This window comes from Diabrotica virgifera, chromosome 3 (assembly GCF_917563875.1).
Source record: "Diabrotica virgifera virgifera chromosome 3, PGI_DIABVI_V3a".
NCBI lineage: Eukaryota > Metazoa > Arthropoda > Insecta > Coleoptera > Chrysomelidae > Diabrotica > Diabrotica virgifera.
In genome coordinates, this window is record NC_065445.1 from 194,649,889 (window position 1) to 194,668,734 (window position 18,846).

General features: G+C 30.9%; 1 protein-coding gene across 1 annotated transcript in view; it reads left to right on the plus strand.

Moving 5' to 3' along the window:
• The window catches only part of LOC126882667 (zinc finger protein 721-like), a 203,307-nt gene that overhangs the window by 128,578 nt on the left and 55,883 nt on the right, over positions 1 to 18,846 (plus strand). Inside the window, exon 4 of the mRNA XM_050647641.1 lies at positions 2,127 to 2,330. Within this exon, the coding sequence (XP_050503598.1) occupies positions 2,127 to 2,330 (204 nt within the window). The remainder of the gene's footprint in view (positions 1 to 2,126; positions 2,331 to 18,846) is intronic.

The following is an 18,846-nucleotide window of genomic DNA, read 5'->3' on the forward strand; positions in this document are numbered from 1 at the left end:
TAGTAGTTCTCGGAATTTTTCTTTTGAATTTTCACTCATGTACTTTAACATTTCAGCTGTGATTTCATCTTGGCCTGGAGATTTTCCCAATTTTAATTTGTCAATGGCTTCTGCAATTTCCTCTTTTGTTATTTGTTGCATTTCCTCTGTATTTTCGATCATGTCTTCCTCTCTTTCTTGTTGATATTGTTTCCATTCTGTTAGTTCTTCAAAATACTGCTTCCATCTTTGCATTATTTCTTTTTCTGTAGTTAATATATTTCCTTCTTTATCTCTTATATTTCTTAATCTATGTGATTTCTTTTGTCTTAGATGTTTCAATGTACCATAGAACAATTTCTGGTTATTAAAATAGTTTTCATTCATTTTGTGTCCAAAATCTTCCCAAGACTTCTTTTTTGCCGTTTTAATTTCTTGTTTAATGTCGTTTCTGGCCATTTTGTATTTTTCGTAATCGTCCTCCGATTTGGTTTTTAGATACTTTTTCCATACATTTTTCTTTTCTTTCACTTTACGTTGTATTTCTGCTGTCCACCATTTACTTTTCTTCGAATATATGTTTGTGATTTTAGTTGTTCCGCATACTTCTTTTGCTGTTTTCAATATGATTTCCTTAAACTGCTTCCATTTATTTTCTATTCCTGTGTTAATTGTCTTTATAGTCTCGAACTGTTTGGTTAACTTCTTCTCGTATTCCTCTTTACTATCTATTTCTCTTAATTTGTAGCTTTTTATTTTTTCTTTAGTTATCTTCTTTCTTTTTTCTGTTGTGTTATGTGTGTGCACCCTTAGTTCCATTATGAGCAAGTAATGGTCACTGCTTATTTCAGCCTCTCTTTTTACCTTTACGTCTTTTATCATCTTTAGGTCTTTTCTTTTAATTAGGAAATAGTCTATTATGGATTTTTCTTTTCTCGGTGGGATTTCTCTGGTATATTTGTGTATGTCTTTGTGCATAAATTTTGAATTCGTTATAACCATATCATTTGCTATACATAGGTCTATGATTCTGTTTCCGTTATCATTTTTCATTTCTTCCCCATGTTGCCCTAGGTATCGTTCAATCCCTTTATTGTCTCTTCCCACTCTACCATTTAGGTCTCCCATTAATATAATGTTTTCTCCTTCGTTATCCATCTCTGCTTGTAATATTTCAAAGAATTCATATTTTTCCTCTTTTTTGGCATTATCATTTGGCCCATATGCTACGATTATGCTGGTTATATTTGTATTTTCTAGTTTTACTTCCACTACCAATAATCTTTCGTTAATTTATGCACTTAACAACCTCAAAAATAATAATTTACTCATGACTTTTCAAGTTTAGAAAATGCTCATTTTCGTATTTTTCAGATTTTAAATCGCTTAAAACTCGAAATCTATCAGCTTTTGAAAAAAAAAGATCTTTTTGCTTAAAGATGATCCAAAAATGCTAAAAACATATTTTCGGGAGCAAAAAACGTGATGCTTTGAATTTGTGAAAAAAAGGTGTTAAACAATTTCTGCCTAAAAATTTCGCCTGGCACCATTCTGATTTGTTATTACGATGGGGATGACATTTTTTAACAAGAATCCGCAAAAAAACGAATCAGAACAACCGGACACAGGTAGCATTAAGTCCGGATCTCGAAAGTGTCACAGGTTTTCGAAACGGACCCTCAGCAGGGAACATAATTCGTGACCCCTGCTCTAGAACATCGGTAATATTAATTTATCTCCGATAGATAGCAGTAATTTTTGCCTAGAGTTCCCTCAAACATACTGTATTCTAGCAGCGTTGCCATCTCAATTATTTGTACAACACTTTGGCAGATTACAACAAACTTAATAACTTTTTATTTAACATAATTTACATTATATAACATAATTTTAGTACCAAAATTAACAACATTATTTGTGACTCTAATAAATCTGTATTATAAATTAAAATATGAAATTTATTGAAATCCTTAACTTCTTGTTAGTAATTGAAATTTTAGTAGTAAATAATGAGAAATAAGAGAAAATGTTCATAAAAAAACTAATATATCCAAGTGGACACTTTGCTCGATATTGTGATTTCGTCCAATATCTTGTCACTGTATCCGTAGGCCTGATGATCAATCTAAGGTATCATAATTTTGCAGGTCTCTAAAGGACTTTTTCGATCCCGAACTTCAAAAATTATGGAAATTACTTCTTTTTTCCCAAGTAAGAATGAATCTGAGAAGGAGGTCACAGATGAGGAAATCAACGAAGGTTGTCTGATTCTGAATCTAACTGCTCATCGGTTCCACGATCACTCTCCCCACAAACGTATAGATAAAGCTTTAGCTGATATCGATGAGTTTGTAAATACTTCATATTTCCTTACGTTAAATTACAGCGTTTATGCCATTCTTTCATACAAAAAGTTATTGGTGTTACATTCGATCAATTTTCTTGCATGAGTTGAAAGTTGATGCTGCTCCCGATGCCGTCGTGCCGAGCTATTCTTTCACAAATTTTGAAACCACAAAGTGTGTTCAGTGATGCCCACTATTATTGCTGATTATCAATCGCTGGACCAACCCATTGTTACTGTTGTACCCGCTGCAGAAGCTGTTCTTAGCATGAATGATTACTTTCTTCTCGATTCAGATCAGGTTTTTACTACTGATTTGATAACTCCTAAGAATACTGTAGATTCCATCACTGCGTCAGTAAAAACACCTACACGATCGAGCCAGAGAAAACGGGCCAAATCTCCAATCGTGGTAGCAGCCTGTACCTACTTCTTTGAAAAAAAAAACGAAATCCACACCTCCTTTGAAAGTTAGTAAAAAATCAAAGGTGAAAAAGCCTGAAGAAAGACAATACTTGTTTGCGGATAAATCGTTGCAGTGGCCCGTTAAGGTAATCGAGAGAGGACCACCAATTTCACGATATCAAAATTTACTAACTGAGTTTGAATATTTCTGCAGGTCTATGTCAAATGATCTTTTGGAAATGATTGTGTGCAAAACAAACATATATGCTCTACAAATGACAGGCCGTTCAATACATTTCGCCTTAATTTTATTTAAACTTATATACTGTATTCCATTTATTTGAATTAAATTAAATTTGTTTTCTTGCGTTGTAAATCATTTATTAGTACGTCGTATTGTATTACTTTAACTGGCGCAGTATCCATATAGATACAAAATCATGACCATCTTAAAGTATGGGATTCGTGGCAGTGTATCCACTTGTATACATCATCCCCTTCGTTAAGGGTAGATTTTAATTTTTTAAAGTTGGCTAAAAATAAAAAAATAAAAATACCCAGATTCTGAAAATATCTAATGTCTGTATTATAGCTGGTTATGTTCTTGCCAAACGAAGGGTTAAGTGTAAATGACTGTTTAGCTCGGAACTACGGAGAGACTTAATACACTTTAACGTCGCGTACCTTTGGAACCACATTAAATAGGATTTAATATCGTATTGCATATGAAAGATGAGTACACTGAAGTATGTGAACAAACCTTTAGAATGTTGTGTTGGTAACAGTGAATGACAAGTTCCTGTTCTTTTTAAGAATTGTGATGTCACCTAATCTAAAATGGAAGTTGTAGCACATGTTTAATGTTGAATAAAGAAGTTAAATAATTCACTGCGAAGTATTAATTACAAGATTATCTGAGGAACAAACTCTAACAGGTTATGGGAACCCAGACACAAAAATTAGAATAAAAAAGTAAGTGTGAAATATAAAAATAGCTAGTAATGCAATTGTGAATGTTCCTCAGCTGACAAATGCTACAAATTGTAATAATTGGAAATTCAGAGTAAATATACTACTGGAAGAAAGGCAATTATCAGATGTATTGGAGAAAACAGAGCAGGACTAAAGTGAAATAAGAGAGAAAGCAGAGTTAAAACTAAACGATTCCAAAGGTAAAAGCATCATAGTACAATGTTTAACAGACAACACTTGGATTTAGTTCAGAATGCAAAAACTACAAAAGAAATGATTATAGCCCTGGAAAATATATTCGAGAGAAAAAGTGTATTTACAAAATCAACATATTGAAACGTAAATTGTTAAAATTGAAGCTGAATAGAAATGAAAAATTAGAAGATCACTTTCTGTTGTTTGATACCCTTATTAGAGATTTAGAAAATGCTAGTTCAAAACTAGAAGAAGACAAAGTATGCCATTTATTACTATCGTTAAACGAAGAATATGAATCAGTAATCACAGCTATAGAAACGATGAATACAAGTATTCTTCGTAAAATCCAGACTATTAGATGAAGAAATGAAAATTAAATCAAAACGAGGTAAACCATCTAATGTTACTGAAATTTCATTCCAAGCCAATCAGCCAATAATTTGTTATAAATGTCACAAACCAGGACATAAGATATCCGAATGTCGCCAATTCAAAAGTGGGTATATAAAGGTCACAATCCAAGAGGCAACTTTCAAGGGCATTCAAGAGGTAAATATAGACAAAGTGGTACAAATCGTAGTAGACAAGATGGTGGTCAGCAATCACAGGCAAATCAAGCAAATGATTTAGCTTTCATCGCATTAAGTGGGGTAACTGCAGAGTGTGACATAGCAACTCGCAATGTACAGGTATTCATTCTAGATTCTGGATGTACACAACATATGGTAATGGAAAAAATGGTTGAATAGATGGTAGATATAAAACAAATCGACACAGTGAAAATTGGAACTGCAAAGAATGGTGAGGTATTAATAGCAAATAAGATAGGTACAGTAAAAGCTACATGTCAAGGACGAAATATTATCAGGGCTGCTTTATCCATTAGGCAATATAGGCAGTTGCCTAGGGCGGCACATTATTTGAGGGCGGCAAAAATACTGTACAAAAAATATTTGTATATAAAAATTATGGATCTGGCTTCTGTCAATTAAAGAGTATGAAGCTCTTTCAAATTACTTTACCGCAAGGAAGCCAAAAAATTGTGCCCAAATAAAACATAAAAAAATAAGAAAGAGAAAAAGAAAAATTCTATTTGACGAGGGGGCCGATGATGAACTAAACTTTTTAGCTAGCGATGATATGCAAATCCACACATTCTATATTATAATCGACACTCTGATAAGAGACCTGAATAGGCGTTTGGAATCTTATCGACTTATTTATCAACGTTTTCGTGTTATTAACAGATTTGCCAAAATTAAGCAATGAAGAAATTATTAAAGAAGCTGAAAATCTGATACAAAACAAAGACGACCAAGATACATCATTCATAAATGAATGCATTCACGTAAAGGGTCATTTGGATACCACAATAAAATCACCAATTGACATATCTTAATATTTAAAGAAGAGTTAGTGCAGTCACTGAAAGTGTATATGAGCTAGTACCTCCGATTTCGTTGAACCTCTATCGATTTGCATGAAAATTGATGAGTGGTTAGAGGATATCTCAAGGAACAAAGGTGACATGGTGTCAACTTGTGCGGGGATGAATGCCACCTCTTCTCAGAGTTGAAAATTATTTTATTAAAAATATCCCCAGAATTCGATAGAGGGACAAATTTTAAGCAAAATTTGTTACATAAAGTTATTAAAATAAATCAAAACTTTTTTTGAGTTATTAAAGATCAAAGATTTTAATTTTTCGTGAGAAAAATGCATGTTTTTAACCGCTTTTTCATAAATAACTCAAAAACTATAAGATTTTACAAAAAAGTTATTATTACCAAAATTAAAGCTAATAAAAAATGAAATAAACTCCTTACTGGAAAAATCTTTTAATGTTAACTAAAAGTGACTTATAGGTAATTGAATGTATATTTTTTTCGACGAGTACCCAAATCTAAGTATTCAAGCTTAAATAACGGGAAAATTATGCATTTTATAACATAACCTTACTAAACATTTGTCAAAGTACTTAGAAATATCTATCAAATGAGCCCCCGAACAAGTTGATAGCATTAAAATTTATGCACCAAATATTTTTCAAAATTCCAAAAAACTTATTGTTTTTTTTTAATAACTCCGTTAATTTTTACGATATCAGTTTTGTCTAAAAACTATTTGAAAGTTAATTTTAATGGCTATTAAACCACGTTGAATTTAATCTTTTAAACCCCTTACTTTTTTTAAATAAAAGGTTAAATGGCCCCGGTTACATGGTTCTCATAGTAAAATTTAGCTTTAAACGTTTATATCTCGGTTATATTTTTACGCTACAGAAATATTAAAAAGGTAAAATATTTGATACAGAAAAAACTAAAATTTGGTTATACATATACATCACTTTTTACGTATATTGAGTATTTGTGGAGTTATGATCAAAAGAAAATGAAACTTGCTTACGAGAGTTTTAAAGATTCTGAAAAACAGGTCAAAATTGTTGAAGTCATTACTTATGCTAATATAAAGAAATTCTTATAAGGATACAAGAAATAAATTTTAATTTTTGTGGAAATGGCGTATGTTTTATTTTTCACTTTTTCCTAAAAAAATCGAAAGGGTTCTCTTATTTTCATCATAACTTGCTTAATTTTGATGCTATTAACTTCTACTGGAACTCATTTGAAAGGTACTTCGAAGTACTTGGACAAGTGCTTAGCAGGTATATTTTATAAAATGCATCGTTTTCCCGTTATTTAAGCTTGAGTACTTAGATTTGAGTACTCGTCGAAAAAAATATACATTCAATTACCCATAACTCACTTTGAATTAACATTAGTTTAGTTCTTTAAGTATGGATCATATTCAGCTTTTGATTATCTTCAATTTTGGTAATAATAACTTTTTTGTAAAAGCTTGTTGTTTTTGAGTTATACGTGGAAAACAGCTTTAAAACATGCATTTTTTACGAAAAAATAAAATCTTTGATCTTAAATAACTCAAAAAGTATTGATTTATTTTAATAACTTTATACATACCTATAACAAATTTTGCTTAGAATTTGTCTCTATCGATTTATGATATTATTTAAAAAAAAATTATTTTCACCCCCGAGAAGGGATCGCATCCACCACCACGGTAAAATCGCAAGTTGGCATCATGTTACCTTTATTCCTTGGGGTATGCTCTAACTACTCACCAATTTTCATCAAAATCGATGGAGGTTCAACGGAATCGGAGGTGAAAACCTTCAGTGACTGCACAAAGTGGATTAAAAGATATTTTCCCCAATTTTGACATTGCTTTGCACATTTATTTGTGCATCCCTGTTGCCAACGTGTCCGCTGAAAGGTCATTTTCGAAAATGTCAAGAATTAAAAATAATTTCCCATCAAGTATGACGCAAGAACGTGTTAACAATTTGTCGATTTTGTCAAGAAAAATTTTTTTTTGAAAAGTCTTTTTTTGAAAAGAAGTCTCTGATGTGATCGAACTGGAATGACAATTATTTCTGTTATACATTATAAACATCGTAGTTTAAATCCATTTATAATGTATTCTTATTTAAATAAAAATTTCTGCAATTTTTTTTCGCAAAAATGGTACATGTTTGAAGCGCGGCTACTAGAGAATTACCTAGGGCGTCAATATTGACCTAAACGTGGCCCTGAATATTATAATAGAAGCATTTATTGTTAAAGGTATATCACATCACCTCATTTCTGTATCTAAATTATTAGAAAAAGGTTTTAAAGTAACATTTGTTAATGCTATTAATGGTAAAAGACAAGCGATTTTAATTAATTTATTTTGTTTAAAAGTAGATTTTGTTAATAACAAATATTATAATGAGACAAGTCATGTGGTAAACTATGTAAATGAGACTATAGATGATAATTTATGGCATATAAGGTTAGGACATATAAATAGACACAATTTAAAGCTATTGGGACTGCCTTATAGTTCACAAATTTGTAAAGATTGTATGGAAGGTAAAAGTACTCGTAAACCATTTTATAAATGTTATAAGTGCACAACAAAAATTGGTCAGTTAATACACTCGGATATTTCAGGTCCAGTAACTACACCAACATCTGAAGGTTATAAATATTTTCAAGTATTAATAGATGATTATTCACATTTTTGAAGTTATACTTTTTTACGCGCGATATGAGGGTGAATTTTTGTATGTTAAAACCTACGATCCCGGCGCATGCGCATTATAACTTTGTTCTGATTAGATGTTCAAATGACATGTCAAAAATTATTCAATATGTCAGCTGTGGCAAAGCTGTGGTTTGATTATTTATGGTTGTTGCGTTTTGAAATTTGTGTTAAAAGAAACAACAAACAAAAGTTAGTTAATAGTTATACTGCCTTTTTAAATAGTTTTCATATATATTTTTGGACTTTTGGACTATTTTGAACAAGGACTCATTCTAATTTGGTAGTAATTAAGTAGTTTTTATTATAATCATATTGTAATTATACATTTGGATTAGGTTGGAATAAATTTATTTTCTCAAGAATGGGGATTTTAGAGAGAAATTTGAAATTAGGTCCGATTTTTATTTTTAAATTATGATTTTTTGGCGTAGATTTATTTATCTAGTAGGTATGTAATGCTTTGATTTACATGCTTAATTTGATTACCAACAAAAGTTCTACCAATCTTCATCTAATATATTGTTTTCTTACTGTTTTGTTATATTTTAATATTTTCTTCCACAAAAATTAAACTACATAAAAACGTTCAGTTGACCTATTTTTCCGCATGACAAATAATGAGTAATTGGATGAGTGAGTCTAGGCTTCGATTACGAATCAAAGCGTCCCCAAATTCGCGGGTTCGAATCCCGATGCAAGTTTTTATTTTTTTATGCATTTTATGATTGTAAGTATATTTATTATATAATTTTTTTTTCAGAAAATGCGTATTTAAAACTTTTGCCAACAATTATTATCGTTCAGAAATCATTTTTTCTTTGTGGCATTTTCAATGTGTTTGTGTGCGTTTTATTCTTTTATTTTTTTAAATTTTTGGTATTGTCTTAATAAAAATTTTTGGAAAGTAGTAAGTATTAAAATTAGTTTAATATTTAAATAAAATATAAATAAACTGCTTAAAGTACATTATATCAATTTCGTTAAAATCACATAATATGTAATAGAAGTATAACTTCTTACGTGCGTACAAAGTACACACACATTCTTTTTTAGTAGTAAGATTATTAAAAAATAAACATGAAGCTGATCAGAACATTATTCAGTTTATTAAATTAATTAAAACTCAGCATAATTTAAAAACGCAAAGAATTGAAGTTGATAATGGTGGAAAATTTACATCTAATGCACTTAAAGCTTTTTGTAAAAATAAAGGTATTAAGGTGGAATCTACAATGCCATATACTCCACAAGAAAACGGGACTTCAGAGAGAATGAACAGAAGCTTATTAGACAAAGTTAGGACAAAATTTGCTGAAACCAATTTACCAAAAGCATTATGGGGGGAAGCTACCCTGTGTTCGGCATATGAGCCAAATAGAACACCAACGAAAGCGAATAATGGAGAAACAGCTGCCACAAGATGGTACAATACAAATGACATATCAAAAATGAAACTATTTGTAATTGGAAGCACAGGCGTAGCCAGGTTTTAGTTTCGGAGGGGGTTCAAAAAAGTAAAACGACCAAAACTACATACAATAATCTTTATATTTATAATAAAAATTTGAAATATGTTAATATCTTAACTTTTCGGGGGGGGGGGGGAAACCCCCTGGCTACGCCCGTGTTTGGAAGTAAAGCATGGCCAGTAGTCTTACCAAAACAAAGCAAATTAGAAAGAAAAGCACAGCCGTGCATATTGGTAGGATATACAGAAGCTGAATATAGATTATATAATTATGAAACTAATGAAATTTTTTGTTCAAGAGATGTGAGATTTGATGAATCATTAACTATTTATGATGAAATCACAATATGAAAATGAACTGCGAGGAGGAATAAATGATATAGAAATAGAAATTCAAGCTGATAATTTAAATGAAGATGAAACAGGGAATATAAGTTTAGAAAATGATGAAGAATGCATGCCAAAGATAGAAACAACAAAAACAGGAAGAAAAATAAAAGCACCCAAATATTTAAGTGACTATGAGACTTATACAGCTTATTGTTTAATATCAAGAGAAGAAAATGATCCTTTCTGCTATGAAGTTGCAAAAGGGAAAATAGAAGGGACACATTTTAATGTTAATGAAATAACAGAAACAGAATATGTTTTAGAAGATATGAAGCAAAATGCTAGATCAAAAAGACAAACTAGGTTATCTGCTATAAAAACGTTAATTAAAAGGTTCAATGTACAAGATTCAATAAATTCAAAAAACACCAATAGAAAAGAACTTAAATTTAAAAAGAAATGTTGAAGAAAATAATATGACAAAATTACCTTACAAGGAACTACTAGGAAGTCTTATGTATGTAATGATGGGAACAAGACCAGATATTTGTTTTAGTACCTATTAGCTATTTTGGTCAATTTCAAGACTGTGCAACAGATGAACATTTTAAACATATTTTAAGAGTTCTAAAATATCTAAAAACCACTGTTAGTTATAAGTTGTATTTTTACTGTACTTCTGACAACTTGGTAGCTTATACAGACGCCGAGTGGGCTAATAATTTTAATGATAGAAAATCCATAAGTGGATACTGTTTTAAAATATTTGGTAATTTAATTTCTTGGAATTCCAAAAAACAAACATTTGTGACTTTGTCAAGCACAGAGTCAGAGTTTGTAGCAGTTTGCACTGCATCATGTGAATTTTTATATATTATAAACTTGTTATCAGATTTAGAAATTAATATGCAATTGCCAGTTTGTTTGAAGACAACCAAAGCACTATTAAATTACTTCACAACTTTGAGAATAACAAAAGATGCAAACATATAGATGTTAAACTGCATTTTGTGTTAGACTTAGTAAATAGTAACTTGATAAAATTAGAATATATTCCTACAGAGAGTCAGCTGGCAGATGTGTTTATTAAGGCATTAAGCAATGAAAAATTTTGTAGATTTGTGAAAATGTTAAATTTAGTTTGAGTTTTTTATTTCACTACGAAGCATTCTACAGGTTTGAGGGAGGGTGTTAGAGTACACTGAAGTATGTGAACAAACCTTTAGAATGTTGTGTTGGTAACAGTGAATGACAAGTTCCTGTTCTTTGTAAGAATTATTGTCATATCACCTAATCTAAAATGGAAGTTGTAGCACATGTTTAAATGTTGAATAAAGAAGTTAAATAATTCACTGCGAAGTATTAATTACAAGATTACCTGAGGAACAAACTCTAACAAGATGTGAAGTCTGTTACGTAGAAAGTGAAATAATACAATTTTTCAAAAAAATGGAGTTAATGCAGTTTAGCTGTGAGGTACATAAATGCTTTTTCAAATCTTCTGCTTCAACAAATTACTAAAACATTCATACTTCATACTAAGGTTTTTCCCCAGAGTGTTTCCTAAAATGATGTTTTTTCAAATGTCCCGCTTCATTAAAGTGCTTAGAACAAATTTCGCACTTGAACGGCTTTTCTCCAGTGTGTATTCTTAAATGTCTTTTCAAAGTTGTCTCTAGTGATGCAGTGGCGTAGCGTAGTCGGGGCGGCCCGCCCCGGGCGGCACTTTTTAGGGGGCGGCAAAATTTAACAATAAATAATAAAAATATTTTGTAAATATTTGAACCAGTTGAGACGACAGCTATTTTCTTCGTGAGATAGAGTTATTGCAGAAATTCGTGAGCATTTTCAACAGCAACAGAATTTAACGGATAAGTTTGTTTATCTAACGCCGGCTATATTATTAGATCCAGACAACACTGAATGTTATCTAGACTACGCATCTGACGAAATTAACGAGCAGGGTTTCAACCTGGAAAAACTTCGACTGCGGACTTTCGTTTGGGCGGCAAAATTGTCTTCCGCCCCGGGCGGCCGACACTCACGCTACGCCACTGTAGTGATGTAAGAAGACAATATTCTTGAGAACGAGAAATTTCGGCCAGAGAATTCTCGGCGAGAATTTTCTAAATTTACAAAAACCGAAATAAAAATAAAAAGTAGATCTGGGCCAAACTATTATAATTTAAAAAATATGTACATATATTGTTTTTGCCAATAATTCATCTATAGACCAGGAAGGATCTGTTTTTAGGTGGATGTGAGAGGTGGCATTCAGATTTTTGCGGATAAAGTTAGGTGATAACTTCGTTAATAATAATTGACTTACGTTCCTTCTCAAATATGCCCGGAAAATTAATAAAAAAAAATAAAATATTTAAAAATTCAAAAAATTTCGTTTTTTTTTTCTACTTTCTTTGATTATAACTTTAAAATGATTCATTTTGGAACAAACTCGTATAGGAATAAAACAAAGATAATTAAATTTTCTATCAGATAAGATTGGTCAAAAATGTCTTAATTTATCACCCTTGCTGCAAAATAGCAATAAATATAAAATAAGGGGGCAAGACAAGCCTGTCCTTATTCAAGGTTTTTCCATCACTTAGGTTACACTTGGAACCTTCCTAATTCGCTTAGAAAATTTTTGTAATGTGCTAAAACCGTCCACCAAATTTCATTAAAATTGACTTACTAGATTTTGCATAATAATTTTGCAGTCTAAACTTTTTTTTTAAATTAAAATTTTTTAAAATCTCGCACAACAAAAACTAGAACGTACAAAGATTTATCAATTTTTTTACATACAAAGAAGCACTCCATCTATCAATGCACTTTACAGAATTGAAATTGGATTATTTAAGCAGCCTCAGCAATGTTTTAAAGTTATAAAAAATTTTTTGGCTTATAAACAAATTAGTGCTGTGACCAGGAGGGGATGCTACGGGTTCCTTTATTTAGATGGACTTACCCAAGTTTTTTTATGTATTTTGGCCCATAGAACACGAATTTTTTGGGTAACAGTTGATCCGGATGTCGATAAGATTGTTATAAACAAAGAACTTAAGGAATTACATAACATCGATTTTTCGCAAATAAAACATTTTTTTTGTATTTCTTGGGTAATTCTGAGCAAAAAATGTTCTTACAAGTTTTTTCGTAGGATGCATAGTTTTCGAGATAAACGCGGTGGAACTTTCAAAAAATCGAAAATTTGCAATTTTTGAACGCGAATAACTTTTGATTAAAAAATAAAATAGCAATTCTGCTGACAGTATTTGAAAGCTTAAGTCAAATTATGCCGGTTTTAATTATTTGCATTGCTAAAAATTTATTTTTTTATTAAACAAAGCTATTTGTTTATAATTTTAAAACATTAGGCCCCTTAAAGCCCTTGAGGCCCCTTAAATAATCCGATTTTAACTCTGTAAAGTGTATTAGACAGGTAGAGCACCTCTTTATATGTAAAAAAATTAGCCAACTTCTAAATTGTCTACTTTTTGTTCAGAAAGATTTTAAATTTGAACTTTTTTAAAAACGTTTAGATTGCAAATTTATTATGCAAAATCTATTATGTCAATTTTAAAGAAATTTGGTAGACCGTTTAAGTAAGTTATAAGAATTTTCTAAGCGAATTACTAAGGTTCTAAGTGTCACCAAAGTGGTTACGAAACATTGAATAACACAGGCGTATTTTGTCACCTTATTTTGTATTTATTGCTATATTGCAGAAAAGGTAATACCTTAAGACATTTTTGACCAGTCGTATATCATACAAAACTCAATTATCTATATTTTATTTCTCTACGACTTTGTTCCAAAACGAATCGTTTTAAAGTTATAAGCAAAGAAAGCAGAAAAAATCGATGTTTTTCGAAATTTTTAAATATTTTAATTTTTTTATTAATGTTCCGGGCATATTTGAGAAGGAGCATAAGTCAATTATTATTACTGAAGGTGTCACCTAACTTTATCTGCAAAAATCCGAATGCCACCCCTCACATCCAAAAATAGACGTTTTTTTTACAGATTAGTCCTGGTCTACTAGTACATTTTTTTCATCCCAAAAATCATTATTCTTGAAGCCCAAATACCTACTTGCCGCTTCTTTTATGAAATGCTTTTTCGCTTTGGCCGACCGAGGAACCACAGGATTTTAGATAAAATCTCCGAAAATCGAAGTAGCCGGGGCTGGGGAATCCCATGAACCACTAGCAAGGGCGTTTACAGTGTCAGTATTTATTGTTTTGGTGCTATATTAACGTGGAAATATTTAGAATGGTGTTCATTTAAGCAGAGAAGACAAGTTGAGGGAACTGAGTTTATAGATAATTAAGCAACTTTAAAATATAGTGATGACTCGGCTGAAATAATGGCAGATTTGGCACTTTATCGGTCTAAGGGATTTTTTGGAAAATCATATCTATACGTTGTAAAATAAATTGAAAAACTAGACCTAATCATATGGTGGAAAGGTACATGTTTCACGTTGTTAAACAGCAGTTTTACGCTTGTAAAATAGGAGTTGATATATTAAGTATGCCTTCATCCAGTGCAGCGACTGAAAGAAGTTTCAGTACTTATAGTTTTTTTATTCACTCCTCTAAAATAAACCGGATTACTGCTGAACGAGCTGGTAAGGTAACTTTTATTGCTCACAATTTAAAATAACAATTATTGTTAGACGTAGATCAATACATGACTGAGCTGGCGATTCGTGAAAAACAAAATCCCACAACTTCTCATCAGTACATTGAAATGCAGAAGACCAGAATGAGCTAATGATAGAAATAAATTCTGAATCTGAGGTCTCATCTTTTTCAGATTGGATCACCACATCCAATATTTGCTGCAGACAATTTAATTTTTTTATCAAATAAATTTAATATTTTATGTTTTTGTATTTTTTGATATCTAAAGAACACGTCTTATAATTTTGTATATAATTTCATGATTTTTAATACCCCATTTGATCTTTAACAATACCCCTAAACACATCATAGAGTTCATTCTAACAAAATTCTCCATAAATATTCTCCGATTTTTCACATTTATAAGGCCTTTCCCCAGTGTGTATTCTGAAATGTTTTTGCTTCACTAAAGCACTTAAAATAAATGTCGCACTTGTACGGATTTACGGCAGTGTGTATGACTTTTTAACTGTCCATATTTACTCAATCGCTTAGAACAAATTTTGCACTTTTAATGTTTTTCTCCAGTGTGTATCCTTAAATGATTTTTCAAATTTACTGCTTGACTAAATCGCTTAAAACAAATTTCACACTTATAAGGCTTTTCACCAGTGTGTATCCTTATATGCTGTTTCAAATGCCCATTTTGACTAAACTGCTTAAAACAAATTTCACACTCGTAAGCCTTTTCACCAGTGTGTATTATTAAATGGTTTTTTAAAGTTCCATTTCGACTAAATTGTTTGAAACAAATTTCGCACTTGTAAGGCTTTTCTTCAGTGTGTATTTTTAAATGATTTTTCAAATTTCCACCTTGACTAAATTGCTTAGAACAAATTTCACACTTATAGGGCTTTTCTCCAGTGTGTATTCTCAAATGTTGTTTCAAACTAACTCTGTGAGTAAACCTCTTAAAACAAATTTCGCACTTGTAAGGCTTTTCTCTAGTGTGTATCCTTAAATGCTGTTTCAGAGTTGTATCATGACTAAAATTCCTAGAACAAATTTCACACTTGTAGAGCATTTCTCCAGTGTGTATTCTTAACGACGTTCTACACCTTCGGCTAAGAATTAAGGATTTGCATGAAATTATAGTATGTTATAGTTTACTTCAAAAAACTAAGACTTGATTTTTTAAAAATTGTTTTACCGTGCCGTTTAATTACTATTAAGGGTCAAAGTTAAGTTTTAACATGGACTCTTATGGGAATTCTTAAAAAGTTAATAACTTTTGACCCAAATTTACGATTTTTAATTATTTGTGCTTAGATTAAAGGTTTTTTTTGTAAGGAATAACATATTAAAAAATGAGGATTGTTTACCGTACCATTTATTTTTAATTTATTTATTATAATTAATTCCATAATTTATTCCGTAATTTCCGTAATTTATTATAATTTATTTTTTATAAAGTATTCAATACTGAAACATATAATTTGAGTATTCTGCTATAAATGCATTGTTACCAACTTTCGCTTGCATATAAGTTTCCCCCCTTTCCTCTGAGAGGCATACCCCGCAACGAAGGTCTAGAACGTCGTTAAATGCCTTTTCAAAGATCCTGGTTCATTAAACTGCTTATAACAAATTTCACAGTTGAACGGCTTTTCTCCAGTGTGTATCCTTAAATGACTTTTTAAGTTTCCATTTTGACTAAATTGTTTAAAACAAATTTTACATTTATAAGGCATTTCCCCAATGTGTATCCTTAGATGCTGTTTCAAATACCCATTTAGACTAAACTGCTTTAAACAAATTTCACATTTGTAAGGCATTTCTCCAGTGTGTATTCTTAAGTGCCTTTTCAAAGATCCTCGTTCATTAAACTGCTTATAGCAAATTTCGCATTTGTACGGCTTTTCTCCAGTGTGTATGCTTAAATGACTTTTTAAATTTCTATCTCGACTAAATTGCTTAGAACAAATTTCGCACTTACAAATACGCATTTCTCCAGTGTGAATTACCAACGTTCTTTCTGATTTCGTTTTAGCCTTGATCTGACGTAAACCTAAAATAAAAATCAAGCTTTAAAATTTTTGAATACAGACATGGCAGATAATAAACATAGATGTAACAACTCTAGAATAAATAAAGCAGCAGTACATGCACTCTATCTCGAAAAGTGTATCTTAATATTTTGTGGTCCAAACTAGTGGGTGCATTGTCGCGAAACCAGTCTTAAGGGATTTTAATTTTCAAAACGTTTCAAAACGAAATTTTCATTTTCAAAAAAGTATGTATAATATGTATAAGTGCTACAGAGATGCATCATAATATAGTCCGGCGCACCACGGCGGCTTAAAAATTGAGTGGACGCTCATAATTAACAATTAAAAAACAACGGTATATTATATTGAAATAAGCACCGCCTAATCTTTAAATTCTCTAAATTTAATGTTTAAAGTTCAATTTAGTCACTTGGCAGTCTCAAAAATTATTTACATGTCAGTCTCCAAGCCTAGAAAATGAGTAGTTTCGCATTTTTCTCATTTTAGATCGTTTATAACTCGAAAAAAATCAAATGTCGAGAAAAATTACATGACACCTTTTCTGTTTAAAATGGCCAAAAAAACCTAAATCATTTTTCCGGAGAAGAAAAAAACGAGTTTTGGAGTTTGTTTAAAAAGTTTCTGTCCAACAATTTCGCACCGAATCAGAAATATTTTTCATGTTGGAGGACCCTCACAACGTGGACTATAACTCCTTTATGTATTACTGTATTATTTCTTCCTACTACTTTTGAGTAACTACACCAAAAAAAAAAGAGCTGTTTTATTTCTATTGCGATATGATAAATATGTTTTTAATAGGTTTGTAAAAATTATCGATTAACATGTAGGTACATGTATTAATCGATCATAACTTGCTGAAGACAATATTACTTTTTTAGTTAACATTTCTAAATAGAATGCATTTGACTTCAATAATGATAAATATAATAATAGGGCTTCGTTAAAATAAATTTGACTTGAGAGCCACTATCAGTGTTAGTTGAGTCAGGAAGATTAAGATTTACTAGTTATGTTTACTGGGACTTAACCACAATTTTAGATTCAAATGTTTATTTTGATGTTTCGCAAAATACGCAAACAATTAAATTGTATTAAGATGCCGCAAGAAAATATCTTCAGAACAATAGACAGAATAAACATACTAAACAGAAATATACTAAAGTACTTGTTTAACAAGAACAGCACTAGTTCAGAGGCACCTAAGTGGCATATGAAACAGTAAGATGAAACGATAAGGTGCACTGTTACCTCCAGGGGCGTGCAGTGAAATTTGAAACAGGGGAAGCAATTTATAAAAAAAATTGTAAAAACACCTATTTATAATGTAATTCAGTTCTTCTACCATTTTTCGAAAACTTGTCTATAACTTCCTTGTACAAACGTGGATATTGTGACATTTCTTTAATCAGATTATATTCAATTGGAAAATAAAACAAGTAAAATCCTTTATAAAACGTATACATACTACTAGGTATACTCCCTAGGGAGTAAAAGTACCTTGTCTCCCTAGGGACGAAAAGTAGGTACGCCTTTCCTCCCTACAATCAGGTCAGGAAATGTATACTTTCGGTAGAGGTAGGTGGAAAAAATATTAGTAACTCACTGGCAATATTTTTTGTGTCAATACTCAATATCCTCAGTCTCATATAAAGCTGTTAGTTCTGAACTTAATGAAATCAAGTCAAAATATTGTCCATAAAGACGCATCAAAGATTTTGTTTGTTTTTCAGGAAAATGTGTTTTTTTAATGTATTAAAATTGCACAGCTAAAGAAAGTCTCGGTCATCAAAATTCTTAAAACCTATTTTCCATTCGTTGACATATTTGATCTAAAATCTGGTAAATTGTATAGTTGGCGGTAGCACGATTCGACATCTCCAACATTATCAGTGCGTACCTATTCGTTTCCTTTTAGGCTTAACTTAACTTCTTGCCATCATATTATTCGAGCATTTTTCAAAGTCATCTCTCTCTTTTTGTTAATAATATCTTTAAATACGCTAATTTTTTTACACAGAAACCAATCTCGTTTATCTTGCATTGCAATACATTAAATAAATTATCTGAGAATGGAAATATTTCTGAAAAAAGCTAAGTTATAAAGTAAAATTCAAATAATCTTTTAAACTATCCAAAAATCCTCTCGAGCTATTTATGGTTTCTGTATCCCACATTTCACATTTTCACCATTTTCCAAAACACTAATACATATTTTATAATATATTTATATAAATAATATTTATATTTAGTATTTATAATATAAATAATTCTATGTACTTATTTATATAAATAATTCAATAAAATCCATCTTCATACTTTCAAAAAATCAGTCAACGA